Source organism: Schistocerca cancellata, chromosome 10 (assembly GCF_023864275.1).
Source record: "Schistocerca cancellata isolate TAMUIC-IGC-003103 chromosome 10, iqSchCanc2.1, whole genome shotgun sequence".
In the NCBI taxonomy this organism is placed as follows: domain Eukaryota; kingdom Metazoa; phylum Arthropoda; class Insecta; order Orthoptera; family Acrididae; genus Schistocerca; species Schistocerca cancellata.
In genome coordinates, this window is record NC_064635.1 from 164,116,495 (window position 1) to 164,129,182 (window position 12,688).

The window sequence follows — 12,688 nt, forward strand, 5'->3', positions numbered from 1 at the left end:
AAGGCGGACTCAATTTATGATATCACTGTTTTTCTGTGCAAACACGGACCAAATGGAAGAGTTACAAGATAAAATCATTAGTCCCTGTTAAGATATTCATCTGTAGGGTAGATGGACTTGTCCATCAAAATGTCTTTCAAACTCAAAATTGTATTTTACCTCAAACCAAGTTTTTAATGGTTGCTGGAAATTTATTGAATATGCATGTTCCTGAATATTGGACCCCTTTTTGGGCCAAGGTAGTTTCTAGATATTTTTGTATGCTTGTAAAGTTATCCGATAGATAAATAAATAATAAGAAGATTCTTCGATGTTGTGAGGATAATTTCACAGAAAAAAATGAAACTGGAATAAGAAACGGAATAAATTCTAATTTTATTATTAATCTGCAACAAAAGACCGCCGGTCCTAGATCTGTTACATGAAAATACGCAGAAAATATCCCTGAGCATACTCCGATATTTTGTCGGGGGACTCCTGGTTTAACCTGTAGTCCGTTCCAAAAACGGTAAAGCTCTCATGCAACTTAATATATTCTAATATACAATGCCTGACAAAAAGAGTGAAGAAGATATGGTCGTATGTCAAAGTAACTTCGTGCACGTGGACATCGGAGGAAACGTAAACGATGAGACTTATAATTCTCTGCGAAGAGTAGAATGGCCACCAGAGTGCACTGGCGCTGTTAAAAATAAATGCTAAAAGTATTTAAAAAATAATCTCAATAAATACAAAACGGGGACTTGTAATATTTTCCAATTCATTTTTGGCCAGAGGTACAGTTTTATTAAGAGTAATTTCTATAAATGTGTACGCTGCCATTGTACATAGGCAACTGTCCTGGAGCATCAAGCCTCACAGAAAAAATAATTAAGCATTGTGTTTAATTGCATTATCGCGTAATATTAAAGAGAGATTTTTTACCCATCGTAAGTAAGACGGATGTCTTCACGTTGGAATACGTATGATATTTCTGGCGATAGCGCCCTGAGAAAATTTAGCCGTGGCTTCTAACAGATATAAAAGAGAATTTTTAACAAAATACAGGGCTATTACAAATGATTGAAGCGATTTCATAAATTCACTGTAGCTCCATTCATTGACATATGGTCACGACACACAACAGATACGTAGAAAAACTCATAAAGTTTTGTTCGGCTGAAGCCGCACTTCAGGTTTCTGCCGCCAGAGCGCTCGAGAGCGCAGTGAGACAAAACGGCGACAGGAGCCGAGAAAGCGTATGTAGTGCTTGAAATGCACTCACATCAGTCAGTCATAACACTGCAACAACACTTCAGGACGAAGTTCAACAAAGATCCACCAACTGCTAATTCCATTCGGCGATGGTATACGCAGTTTAAAGCTTCTGGATGCCTCTGTAAAGGGAAATCAACGGGTCGGCCTGCAGTGAGCGAAGAAACGGTTGAACGCGTGCGGGCAAGTTTCACGCGTAGTCCGCGGAAGTCGACGAATAAAGCAAGCAGGGAGCTAAACTTTGAGGTTCGCCGATGACATTGTAATTCTGTCAGAGACAGCAAAGGACTTGGAAGAGCAGTTGAATGGAATGGACAGTGTCTTGAAAGGAGGATATAAGATGAACATCAACAAAAGCAAAACAAGGATAATGGAATGTAGTCGAATTAAGTCGGGTGATGTTGATGGTATTAGATTAGGAAATGAGACACTTAAAGTAGTAAAGCAGTTTTGCTATCTGGGGAGCAAAATAACTGATGAGGGTCGAAGTAGAGAGGATATAAAATGTAGACTGGCAGTGGCAAGGAAAGCGTTTCTGAAGAAGAGAAATTTGTTAACATCGAGTATAGATTTAAGTGTCAGGAAGTCATTTCTGAAAGTATTTGTATGGAGTGTAGCCATGTATGGAAGTGAAACATGGACGGTAAATAGTTTGGACAAGAAGAGAATAGAAGCTTTCGAAATGTATCACCAATTTAGTATTGGAGGGTAGCGTGGAGGGTAAAAATCGTAGGGGGAGACCAAGAGATGAATATACTAAGCAGATTCAGAAGGATGTAGGTTGCAGTACGTACTGGGAGATGAAGAAGCTTGCACAGGATAGAGTAGCATGGAGAGCTGCATCAAACCAGTCTCGGGACTGAAGACCACAACAACAACAACAAGCCCTATAGTGATGGAGGCGACCTTGGTTACACTGCATAAAAATACTTTCAGAAACGACTTCCTGACACTTAAATCTATACTCGATGTTAACAAATTTCTCTTCTTCAGAAACGTTTTCCTTGCCATTGCTAGTCTACATTTTATATCCTCTCTACTTCGACCACCATCAGTTATTTTGCTCCCCAAATAGCGAAACTCCTTTACTACTTTAAGTGTCTCATTTCTTCATCTAATTCCCTCAGCATCACCCCACTTAATTCGACTACATTCCATTATCCTTATTTTGCTTTTGTTGATGTTCATCTTATATCCTCCTTTCAAGACACTGTCCATTCCATTCAACTGCTCTTCCAAGTCCTTTGCTGTCTCTGACAGAATTACAATGTCATCGGCGAACCTCAAAGTTTTTATTTCTTCTCCCTGGATTTCAATACCTACTCCAAATTTTTCTTTTGTTTCCTTTACTGCTTGCTCAATATACAGATTGAATAACATCGGGGAGAGGCTACAACCCTGTCTCACTCCCTTCCAAACCACTGCTTCCCTTTCATGCCCCTCGAGTCTTACAACTGCCATCTGGTTTCTGTACAAATTGTAAATAGCCTTTCGCTCCCTGTATTTTACCCCAGCCACCTTCAGAATTTGAAAGAGAGTATTCCAGTCAACATTGTCAAAAGCTTTCTCTAAGTCTACAAATGCTAGAAACGTAGGTTTGCCTTTCCTTAATCTAGTTTCGAAGATAAGTCGTAAGGTCAGTATTGCCTCACGTGTTCCAACATTTCTACGGAATCCAAATGATCTTCCCCGAGGTCGGCTTCTACCAGTTTTTCCATTCGTCTGTAAATAATTCGTGTTAGTATTTTGCAGCTGTGACTTATTAAACTGATTGTTCGGTAATTTTCACATCTGTCAACTCTCCCTGTACAACCTCTGGTTTAGTCAGTTTATCCAGGTCCCATCTCCTTAAATTCCCACCTTTTTGAAATTTCTTCAGTTTTAATCTACAGGTAATAACCAATTGATTGTGGTCAGAGTCCACATCTGCCCCTGGAAATGTCCTACAATTTAAAACCTGGTTCCTAAATCTCTGTCTTACCATTATAGAATCTATCTGATACCTTTTAGTATCTCCAGGATTCTTCCATGTATACAACCTTCTTTTATGATTCTTGAACCAAGTGTTAGCTATGATTAAGTTACGCTCTATGCAAAATTCTACCAGACGGCTTCCTCTTTCATTTCTTAGCCCCAATCCATATTCACCTACTATGTTTCCTTCTCTCCCTTTTCCTACTGTCGAATTCCAGTCACCCATGACTATTAAATTTTCGTCTCCCTTCACTACCTAAATAATTTCTTTTATCTCATCATACATTTCTTCAATTTCTTCGTCATCTGCAGAGCTAGTTGGCATATAAACCTGTACCACTGTAGTAGGCATGGGCTTCGTGTCTATCTTGGCCACAATAATACGTTCACTATGCTTTTTGTAGTAGCTTACCCGCACTACTATTTTTTTATTCATTATTAAACCTACTCCTGCATTACACCTATTTGATTTTGTATTTATAATCCTGTATTCACCTGACCAGAAGTCTTGTTCCTCCTGCCACCGAACTTCACTAATTCCCACTATATCTAACTTTAACCTATCCATTTCCCTTTTTAAATTTTCTAACCTACCTGCCCGATTAAGGGATCTGACATTCCACGCTCCGATCCGTAGAATGCCAGTTTCCTTTCTCCTGATAACGACGTCCTCTTGAGTAGTCCCCGCCCGGAGATCCGAATGGGGGACTATTTTACCTACGGAATATTTTACCCAAGAGGACACCATCATTATTTAACCACACAGCAAAGCTGCATGCCCTCGGGAGAAATTACGGCTGTAGTTTCCCCTTGCTTTCAGCCGCTCGCAGTACCACAACAACAAGGCCGTTTCGGTTAATGTTACAAGGCCAGATCAGTCAATCATCCAGACTGTTGCCCCTGCAACTACTGAAAAGGCTGCTGCCCCTCTTCAGGAACCACACGTCTGTCTGGCCTCTCAACAGATACCCCTCCGTTGTGGTTGCACCTACGGTACGGCCATCTGTATCGTTGAGGCACGCAAGCCTCCCCACCAACGGCAAGGTCCATGGTTTATGGAGAGAGTTACGACACCCTTCACAACGAAATCAGCTCATGCATCCATGCCTGAGGGGTGCAACGTCCTACTCAAAGGTGGGCACTTATGACCAAGTGCGTCACAAATTTGACTCGATAGTTTAATCACTGGCATCACATCATACAACCTCTCAAAGCGTGGAGCTTCATTTCGTTTCCTCCTTCCCTTCTGCCCATCTCAGTGTGTCACGAACAATCAGATATTGAACGTTAGTTTCAAACAAACTTCTACATTAAGGGGAGGATTACTATCTTTTGGATTAAAAAAATTTGATTTTTTTAAATTACATTTTTGGATCCATAAAAGTGTTTAGAATCCACCCCTGAAACGGTTTTCCGAATACGGAACGGAAATGTTTGTTAATTGCGGTTGAACAAAAAACTGCACCTGACTGAAAACGGCCTTTTTCACGCATGAGTTTTTTTCTTTCGGAGGACGAGTTATTGTCTGGTGCTTGGGAGGAAACACACAAAATTCAAATGAAAGTTTGAACGCTTGTGTTTGGAAGTTAGCCTCGAAGCACTTGCATTCTGGTGCGAAGACTGTGGAGACTGCGACTTTCCTGGCAGTGAGCAGCTTCAATGAAACGTATTCAGCAACTCTGAAGACCACGACAACGATGGACGTCACCCTGGAACTCTATTCGACGCAGTTCTCCAAGCATTAGGACGACCACCGGATTCAAGCTTGTCACCGGCCGTACGAGCGGCTCTTGAGCAGCACAAGATGGCCCAGATCGAGCAGAAGGCCCTCTATGAGGAAGAGGAAGGACTAGTTTAAGGACCCGGAATAGCAGATTGAATGTAAGTTGTTAAATATTGCATTTATATGTAGTCAAAACTACAAACGCGTTTTTCTCGAAATGGCATTTTTTTAACGCGTGGTATGGTAACTTCAAATCTACTGAACCGACTGGCATTATTCTTTGTTTCCGACGAAGCTAACTAAATTGTCTAGGAGTTGTACCATTTTTATTTCGATCCATCAACTATAAATATTTTTACTTTGCCGACGAATTCGAAAAATCGACGAAAAAGTCCAATTTTTTTTTAAAATGGCCGCCATTTTGTTTCCTATGGTCGAAATAACTTAGCGCGTTGCAACTCCTAAATAATCTTATATACTTCACTATCGTCAACTTAATTTTGATTTCAGACGACCCGGCTGACCTATGACATACCACTCGTGGAGGTCTACATCGAAAATTTGTTTCGTTCCGACTGCACTTCCGCCTTTGCTCTTCGACATTTCCGGTCGAAAAATTCCAGTTTGTAGAGGAAATATCAATAAACATTTTGACCAGATTTGACATTAACATCTATAACACATTCCGAGAAAAAAATATGCTTTTTTCGGGCCAAATATAGTAAACCTCCCCTTACGAGAGAGATGTCAAATCCTGCAGTTTGAGAGACCGGTGGTGGCTTCTAGTGCAGTGTAGAGTAGTGCAGCGTGGAACACTCACCTCGTATCTGGTGGGCTTGCGCTTGATGCGCGGGCTGGTGCGCACCAGGATGAAGGTGTGCAGGAAGTGCGACTTGATGCACGCCGGGCTGAAGCTGGTGTTGTCCGCCTCAAGGAACACCACGCACACGATGTCGTTGCCGATGTGCCGCTTGCGCTGCAGCTGTGGGCACGAAGAGAAGTACGAACCATGAAAACAACTGCCCAACTGTTAGTAGGTCTTGCGCACTGAGTGTCCCATTCGAACTTAAATCCATCCTGGGAATGGAGAATTTCAAAGATTTTTGACTGTTAATCAGTATCGATACTGGCAAGATACTGGTCCCGAGAATTTCAGGAACACATCAAAATCTCTACAGTAATTTGTCAGACTAGCCCGTACATACAAAATGAACCGAACAGGGGACTTCAGTTTAAATATGTAGAGACAGAAGATCTAATGAAACATTTTCTTATTTACGTACTAGAATATGACTAAAACCTACGTTTTAATTGATTGATGTCCATCTTATTGTATGGGTGAGGGACTTCAGCTGATGCTACACTGTGTCATCAAAAGTATCCGGACACCTGGCTGAAAATGACTTACAACTTCGTGGCGCCCTCCATCGGTAATGCTGGAATTCGATATGGTGTCGGCCCACTCTTAGCCTTGATGACACCTTCCACTCTCGCAGGCATACGTTCAATCAGGTGCTGGAAGGTTTCTTGGGGAATGGCAGCCCATTCTGCAAGGAGAGCTGCACTGAGGTGAGGTATCGATGTCGGTCGGTGAGGCCCGGCACGAAGTCGGCGTTCCAAGACATCCCAAAGATGGTTCGAATGGCTCTGAGCACTATGGGACTTAACTTCTAAGGTCATCAGTCCCCTAGAACTTAGAACTACTTAAACCTAACTAACCTAAGGACATCACACACATCCATGCCCGAGGCAGGATTCGAACCTGCGACCGTAGCGGCCACGCGGTTCCAGACTGTAGCGCCTTTAACCGCTTGGCCACACCGGCCGGCCCCAAAGATGTTCTTTAGGACTCAGGTCAGGACTCTGTGCAGGCCAGTCCATTACAGGGATGTTATTGTCGTGTAACCACTCCGCCACAGGCCGTCAATTATGAACAGGTGTTCGATCGCGTTGAAAGATGCAGTCGCCATTCCCAAATTGCTCTTCAACAGTGGGAAGCAAGAAGGTGCTTGAAACATCAATGCAGGCCTGTGCTGTGATAGTGCCACGCAAAACAACAAGGGGTGCAAGCACCCTCCATGAAAAACACGACCACACCATCACACCAACGCCTCCGAATTTTACTTTTGACAGTACACACGGTGACAGATGACGTACAGCAGGCATTGATCTAACCCACACCCTGCCATAGTTTTTCCACTGCCCAATCGTCCAATGTTTACGCTCCTTACACCAAGCGAGGCGTCGTTTGGCATTTACCGGCGTGATGTATGGCTTATGAGCAGCCGCTCGACCATGAAATCCAAGTTTTCTCACCTCCCGCCTAACTGTCGTAATACTTGCAGTGGATCCTGATGCAGTTTGGAATTTCTGTGTGATGGTCTGGATATATGTCTGCCTAGTACACATTACGACCTTCTTCAGCTCTCGGCGGTGTCTGTCAGTCAACAGACGAGGTCAGGCTGTACGCTTTTGTGCTGTACGTATCCTTCACATTTCCACTTCAACATTGCATCGGAAACAGTGACCCTAGGAACGTTTAGGAGCGTGGAAATCTTGTGTACACACGTATGACACTAGTGATACCCAATCATCTGAACACGTTCGAAGTCCCGTGAGTTTCGCGGAGCGCGCCATTCTCCTCTCCGACGATGTATAATGACTACTGAGGTCGCTGATATGGAGTACCTGGCAGTAGGTGGCAGCACAATGTACTTAATATGAAAAACGTATGTTTTTGGGGATATCCGGATACTTTTGATCACATACTGTATATACAGGGTGTTTCAAAAATGACCGGTATATTTGAAACGGCAATAAAAACTAAACGAGCAGCGATAGAAATACACCGTTTGTTGCAATACGCTTGGGACAACAGTACATTTTCAGGCGGACAAACTTTCGAAATTACAGTAGTTACAATTCTCAACAACAGATGGCGCTGCAAGTGATGTGAAAGATATAGAAGACAACGCAGTCTGTGGGTGCGCCATTCTGTACGTCGTCTTTCTGCTGTAAGCGTGTGCTGTTCACAACGTGCAAGTGTGCTGTGGACAACATGGTTTATTCCTTAGAACAGAGGATTTTTCTGGTGTTGGAATTCCACCGCCTAGAACACAGTGTTGTTGCAACAAGACGAAGTTTTCAACGGAGGTTTAATGTAACCAAAGGACCGAAAAGCGATACAATAAAGGATCTATTTGAAAAATTTCAACGGACTGGGAACGTGACGGATGAACGTGCTGGAAAGGTAGGGCGACCGCGTACGGCAACCACAGAGGGCAACGCGCAGCTAGTGCAGCAGGTGATCCAACAGCGGCCTCGGGTTTCCGTTCGCCGTATTGCAGCTGCGGTCCAAATGACGCCAACGTCCACGTATCGTCTCATGCGCCAGAGTTTACACCTCTATCCATACAAAATTCAAATGCGGCAACCCCTCAGCGCCGCTACCATTGCTGCACGAGAGACATTCGCTAACGATATAGTGCACAGGATTGATGATGGCGATATGCATGTGGGCAGCATTTGGTTTACTGACGAAGCTTATTTTTACCTGGACGGCTTCGTCAATAAACAGAACTGGCGCATATGGGGAACCGAAAAGCCCCATGTTGCAGTCCCATCGTCCCTGCATCCTCAAAAAGTACTGGTCTGGGCCGCCATTTCTTCCAAAGGAATCATTGGCCCATTTTTCAGATCCGAAACGATTACTGCATCACGCTATCTGGACATTCTTCGTGAATTTGTGGCGGTACAAACTGCCTTAGACGACACTGTGAACACCTCGTGGTTTACGCAAGATGGTGCCCGGCCACATCGCACGGCCGACGTCTTTAATTCCCTGAATGAATATTACGATGATCGTGTGATTGCTTTGGGCTATCCGAAACATACAGGAGGCGGCGTGGATTGGCCTCCCTATTCGCCAGACATGAACCCCTGTGACTTCTTTCTGTGGGGACACTTGAAAGACCAGGTGTACCGCCAGAATCCAGAAACAATTGAACAGCTGAAGCAGTACATCTCATCTGCATGTGAAGCCATTCCGCCAGACACGTTGTCAAAGGTTTCGGGTAATTTCATTCAGAGACTACGCCATATTATTGCTACGCATGGTGGATATGTGGAAAATATCGTACTATAGAGTTTCCCAGACCGCAGCGCCATCTGTTGTTGAAAATTGTAACTACTGTAATTTCGAAAGTTTGTCTGCCTGAAAATGTACTGTTGTCCCAAGCATATTGCAACAAACGGTGTATTTCTATCGCTGCTCGTTTAGTTTTTATTGCCGTTTCAAATATACCGGTCATTTTTGAAACACGCTGTATGAGAAAATGTAACGCCACAGCTGTATCTTGAGCATGTCTTTATTCTATCACACGACTTGTTTCGAGGGCACTTTACCGCCTTCCTGAGGCACCACCACTGCCAAAAGAGTATCTGATTGCCTTGGCATATTTACTGTGGGGTCCTTGTTACTAGCACATGTGGGCTAACTTTTGTCAGGAGTCTAGGAAATCAGATACTCGTTTGGCAGTAGTAATGCCTGAGGATGGCGATAATGTGCCGCCGAAACCAGTCGTGTGACAGAATAGACATTCTCAAGATACAGCTGTGCTGGTACTTTCTCTCATACTTACATGTTATGTTCGTATGAAGGAGTGTTCGTTTATTGTGCTTTTGACGCATGATGAACGCAACGTATGTTCAAATGACAAATGATATTTTTTGTGTGATATAATTACAGTTTCACAAGTTGCAGACTTTTTACTTTAATTGTTCTCTGAAACCTTGCTTCCTGCCAAATTTCATTATTCTACGTGAATGGGAAGTACCCTATAATTTTGATGAGGGAGTTTGCGAGTATCAACATATGTGACAAAATGACCGAATCTTTTGATTGAATTGACTTAGAAGATTACAATTTTTTATCGCCAAGGGATCATAGACTTCAGTACTTGAAATAAATTTCAACATGATACGCGCACTTGTTCTAGAGGAAAGAGGTTCTTAAAAGACGGACAGACAGACGGATAAGAAATGACAGAAATATATATTTTTTCGTGTGATATGATTACAAATTAACAGTTTTCTGTTTTTTCCATTACTTGTACTGTGAAACCTTGCTTCTTGCCAAATTTCGCGATTCTAGGTCAACGGGAAGCACTATATAGGTTTTGATGAGTGCATTTTAATCAAAATATGTGACATAAATGGTCGTATGTTTTGACTGTGACTAAGAGGCTAGTAATTTTTACGCCGCCAATGGACCACAGATCTCAGTATGTGACATAAATTTGAATTTAATATGCGGTACTGTTCCAGAGGAAAAGGGTCTTAACAGACGAAGAGCCAAACCGACAGACGAGTAAAAAAATGACATTTTTTTTCATGTGATGTAATAACAAGTTAAGAATTTTCGCATTTTGTCCTTTACTTGTATTGTGAAATCTTGATTTTGCCAAATTTCATGAATCTAGGTTAAGGTTTTGACGAGTGAGTTATCAAGTATCAAAATATGTGATACAAATGGCAATATATTTTTAATGAAATTACTTACAAGCTTAAATTTTTGACAGCTCCAAGAGACCATAGAGGTAAAAATGTGAAATAAATTTGAAAGTGAAACACCTACTCGTTCCTGAGAAAAAAGCTGCTTAACTGTCGGTCTCTGCAGCTGTGGGTAGAAAGAGAAAAGATTGGCTGTGGATGAGGAGGTGTTAACTGGCACCAGAAGTGCGACGGATGCACACAGGTCTCTGGGGTGAAACCATTCCAGTAACAAGACGCGAATTGTACAGTGTGACGTAGCAAATAAACAGCAGACTACCAGTTTAATGCTGGATAAGGTGAGAAGGATCAGATCGGCGAAAGGAAGAAGGCAAGCAGGAAACAGCCCGGAAAGCTGAGCACAGGTGCGGGGACAACAGCCTCTTGTAAATCTGCCCATAGACAAAAATACAGCGCCGGTCGGAGTGGCCGAGCGGTTCTAGGCCCTACAGTCTGGAACCGCGCGACCGCCACGGTCGCAGGTTCGAAATCTGCCTCGGGCATGGATGTGTGTGACGTCCTTAGGTTAGTTAGGTTTAAGTAGTTCTAAGTTTTAGGGGACTGATGACCTCAGAAGTTAAGTCCCATACTGCTCAGAGCCATTTTTTTTTTTTTACTGCTAGGCCAGCACGTTCCTCCGACTTGAATTTACTACATTACTACCTGTGAGATCTCATGAAACTATTTTATGTGACCCCTGTGGAATCCGAGGAAGACGTATCGGAGCAGGTTATGGCTACGGCCGATGCTGGATTACCAGGGACAAGTGATCTCGTGTGCCGAAATTTGGTACGGGGATACAGCATCTGTGTTGAAGTCGATGATCGTCACGTCGAGTCCTCCTTGTAGGTGGACACAGGCGAGAAGCAGCAGGTGTCAGAGAGCAACGCGTGTTGTGCTATGTTGCGGCCAGTGGGACGTGACTTCCTATGTTAAATGTAACAGTATTGGTTCTCACTACAAGTCCTCAAAGTATGTAAAGGGAATTTAATTACACCCTGTACAGGCAAAGGGTGCCTATCGTCCATTATGTCATCTGGGGAATTTATTATGGTTACAAAGTCACTGTTAACATAAAAATATAAATTATAACTTAGCGTGGAGAGAGGTACCGGATCCTGACTGGCTGACACTTGCGAGCCTGTCTAAAGACGCGAAACATCAGAAAATGACAGTTGTTCCCGGACCTCATGATCGGTGGACGTCTAAGACTTTGTCATCAATGGGTCCAAGGGCAGGGTATGTAACATTAGTCATAAGTTGTACAACCATTAGCTTGCTCTATCGGCACTGGAGTCTCACCCTCAAAGATCAGTTTGTGGTACAGTTATCTGAATGTAAACGGTTAGTTTAGGAGTTCAAGAGGGCAAAACGGTACTGTGTTTGAATTAGGGAGTGATTATAGAAATGAAATACAGTCTTGTCTTCTCTTTATGTGTTCCTGGTTGAGCGTCTTTGGCCTTTAATCAATTCCTGCTATATCGAGAGTGTTGAGTTTATCTTTCGTGTGACAAAGCACAGTCTGAAAGTACAGGCTGGAAAACAATTGCACTAGAGCATTATTAAGCAGACCTCGGTCCGCTGGATTCCAAAGGTGATGGAATCCGAAGGCACCAACACAGCTCAGAAACAGCACTATACACACTGTAATGCAAATACTAACATGTAACATCGCATGTGAGGCCAGGAACAGACACTCCCAGCTTATACCATCACATATGTCATCCCGCATTCCTGTTGACAGAAAGCGAACAAGAAACAATCCTGAAGGAAGTGAGTCTCATGTGAGAGTGCCTTAGTTGCCGATGAATCTATCGTGGTCCTTGAACTTTTTCTTTTACTGACATTTCGTCCAGAGCGGCGTTGGGCGTAGCCAGAGGGCAGAGGTGCTCCTCATTCGCTACACTCTTGCCAATGAAAAGAATGAGAATGAGTCGGCAAGACTCATTGATATCACGACCATCTCTGACGACGTCCAATGATCCCTGGACGAAACGTCAGGAACGGCACGTTCATCGACCACAACCACACAACCTGCGATATTCGCCAGAAAGTAAGACAACCTTCAGTGTCTGCCACGCCTGAAGTTAAACCTAAGAGATGGGTACCCACACGATACGGGGATGAAACTAAAACGATTTCTAATTAATTAATGTGTGGTGGAGACTTGGAATGCAACTATCTTCA

General features: G+C 43.2%; 1 protein-coding gene across 1 annotated transcript in view; it reads right to left on the reverse strand.

Moving 5' to 3' along the window:
* Nucleotides 1-12,688, reverse strand: part of LOC126106220 (rap1 GTPase-activating protein 1-like) — a 397,582-nt gene that overhangs the window by 9,672 nt on the left and 375,222 nt on the right. Inside the window, exon 5 of the mRNA XM_049912450.1 lies at nt 5,772-5,933. Coding sequence (XP_049768407.1) covers nt 5,772-5,933 — 162 coding nt within the window. The remainder of the gene's footprint in view (nt 1-5,771; nt 5,934-12,688) is intronic.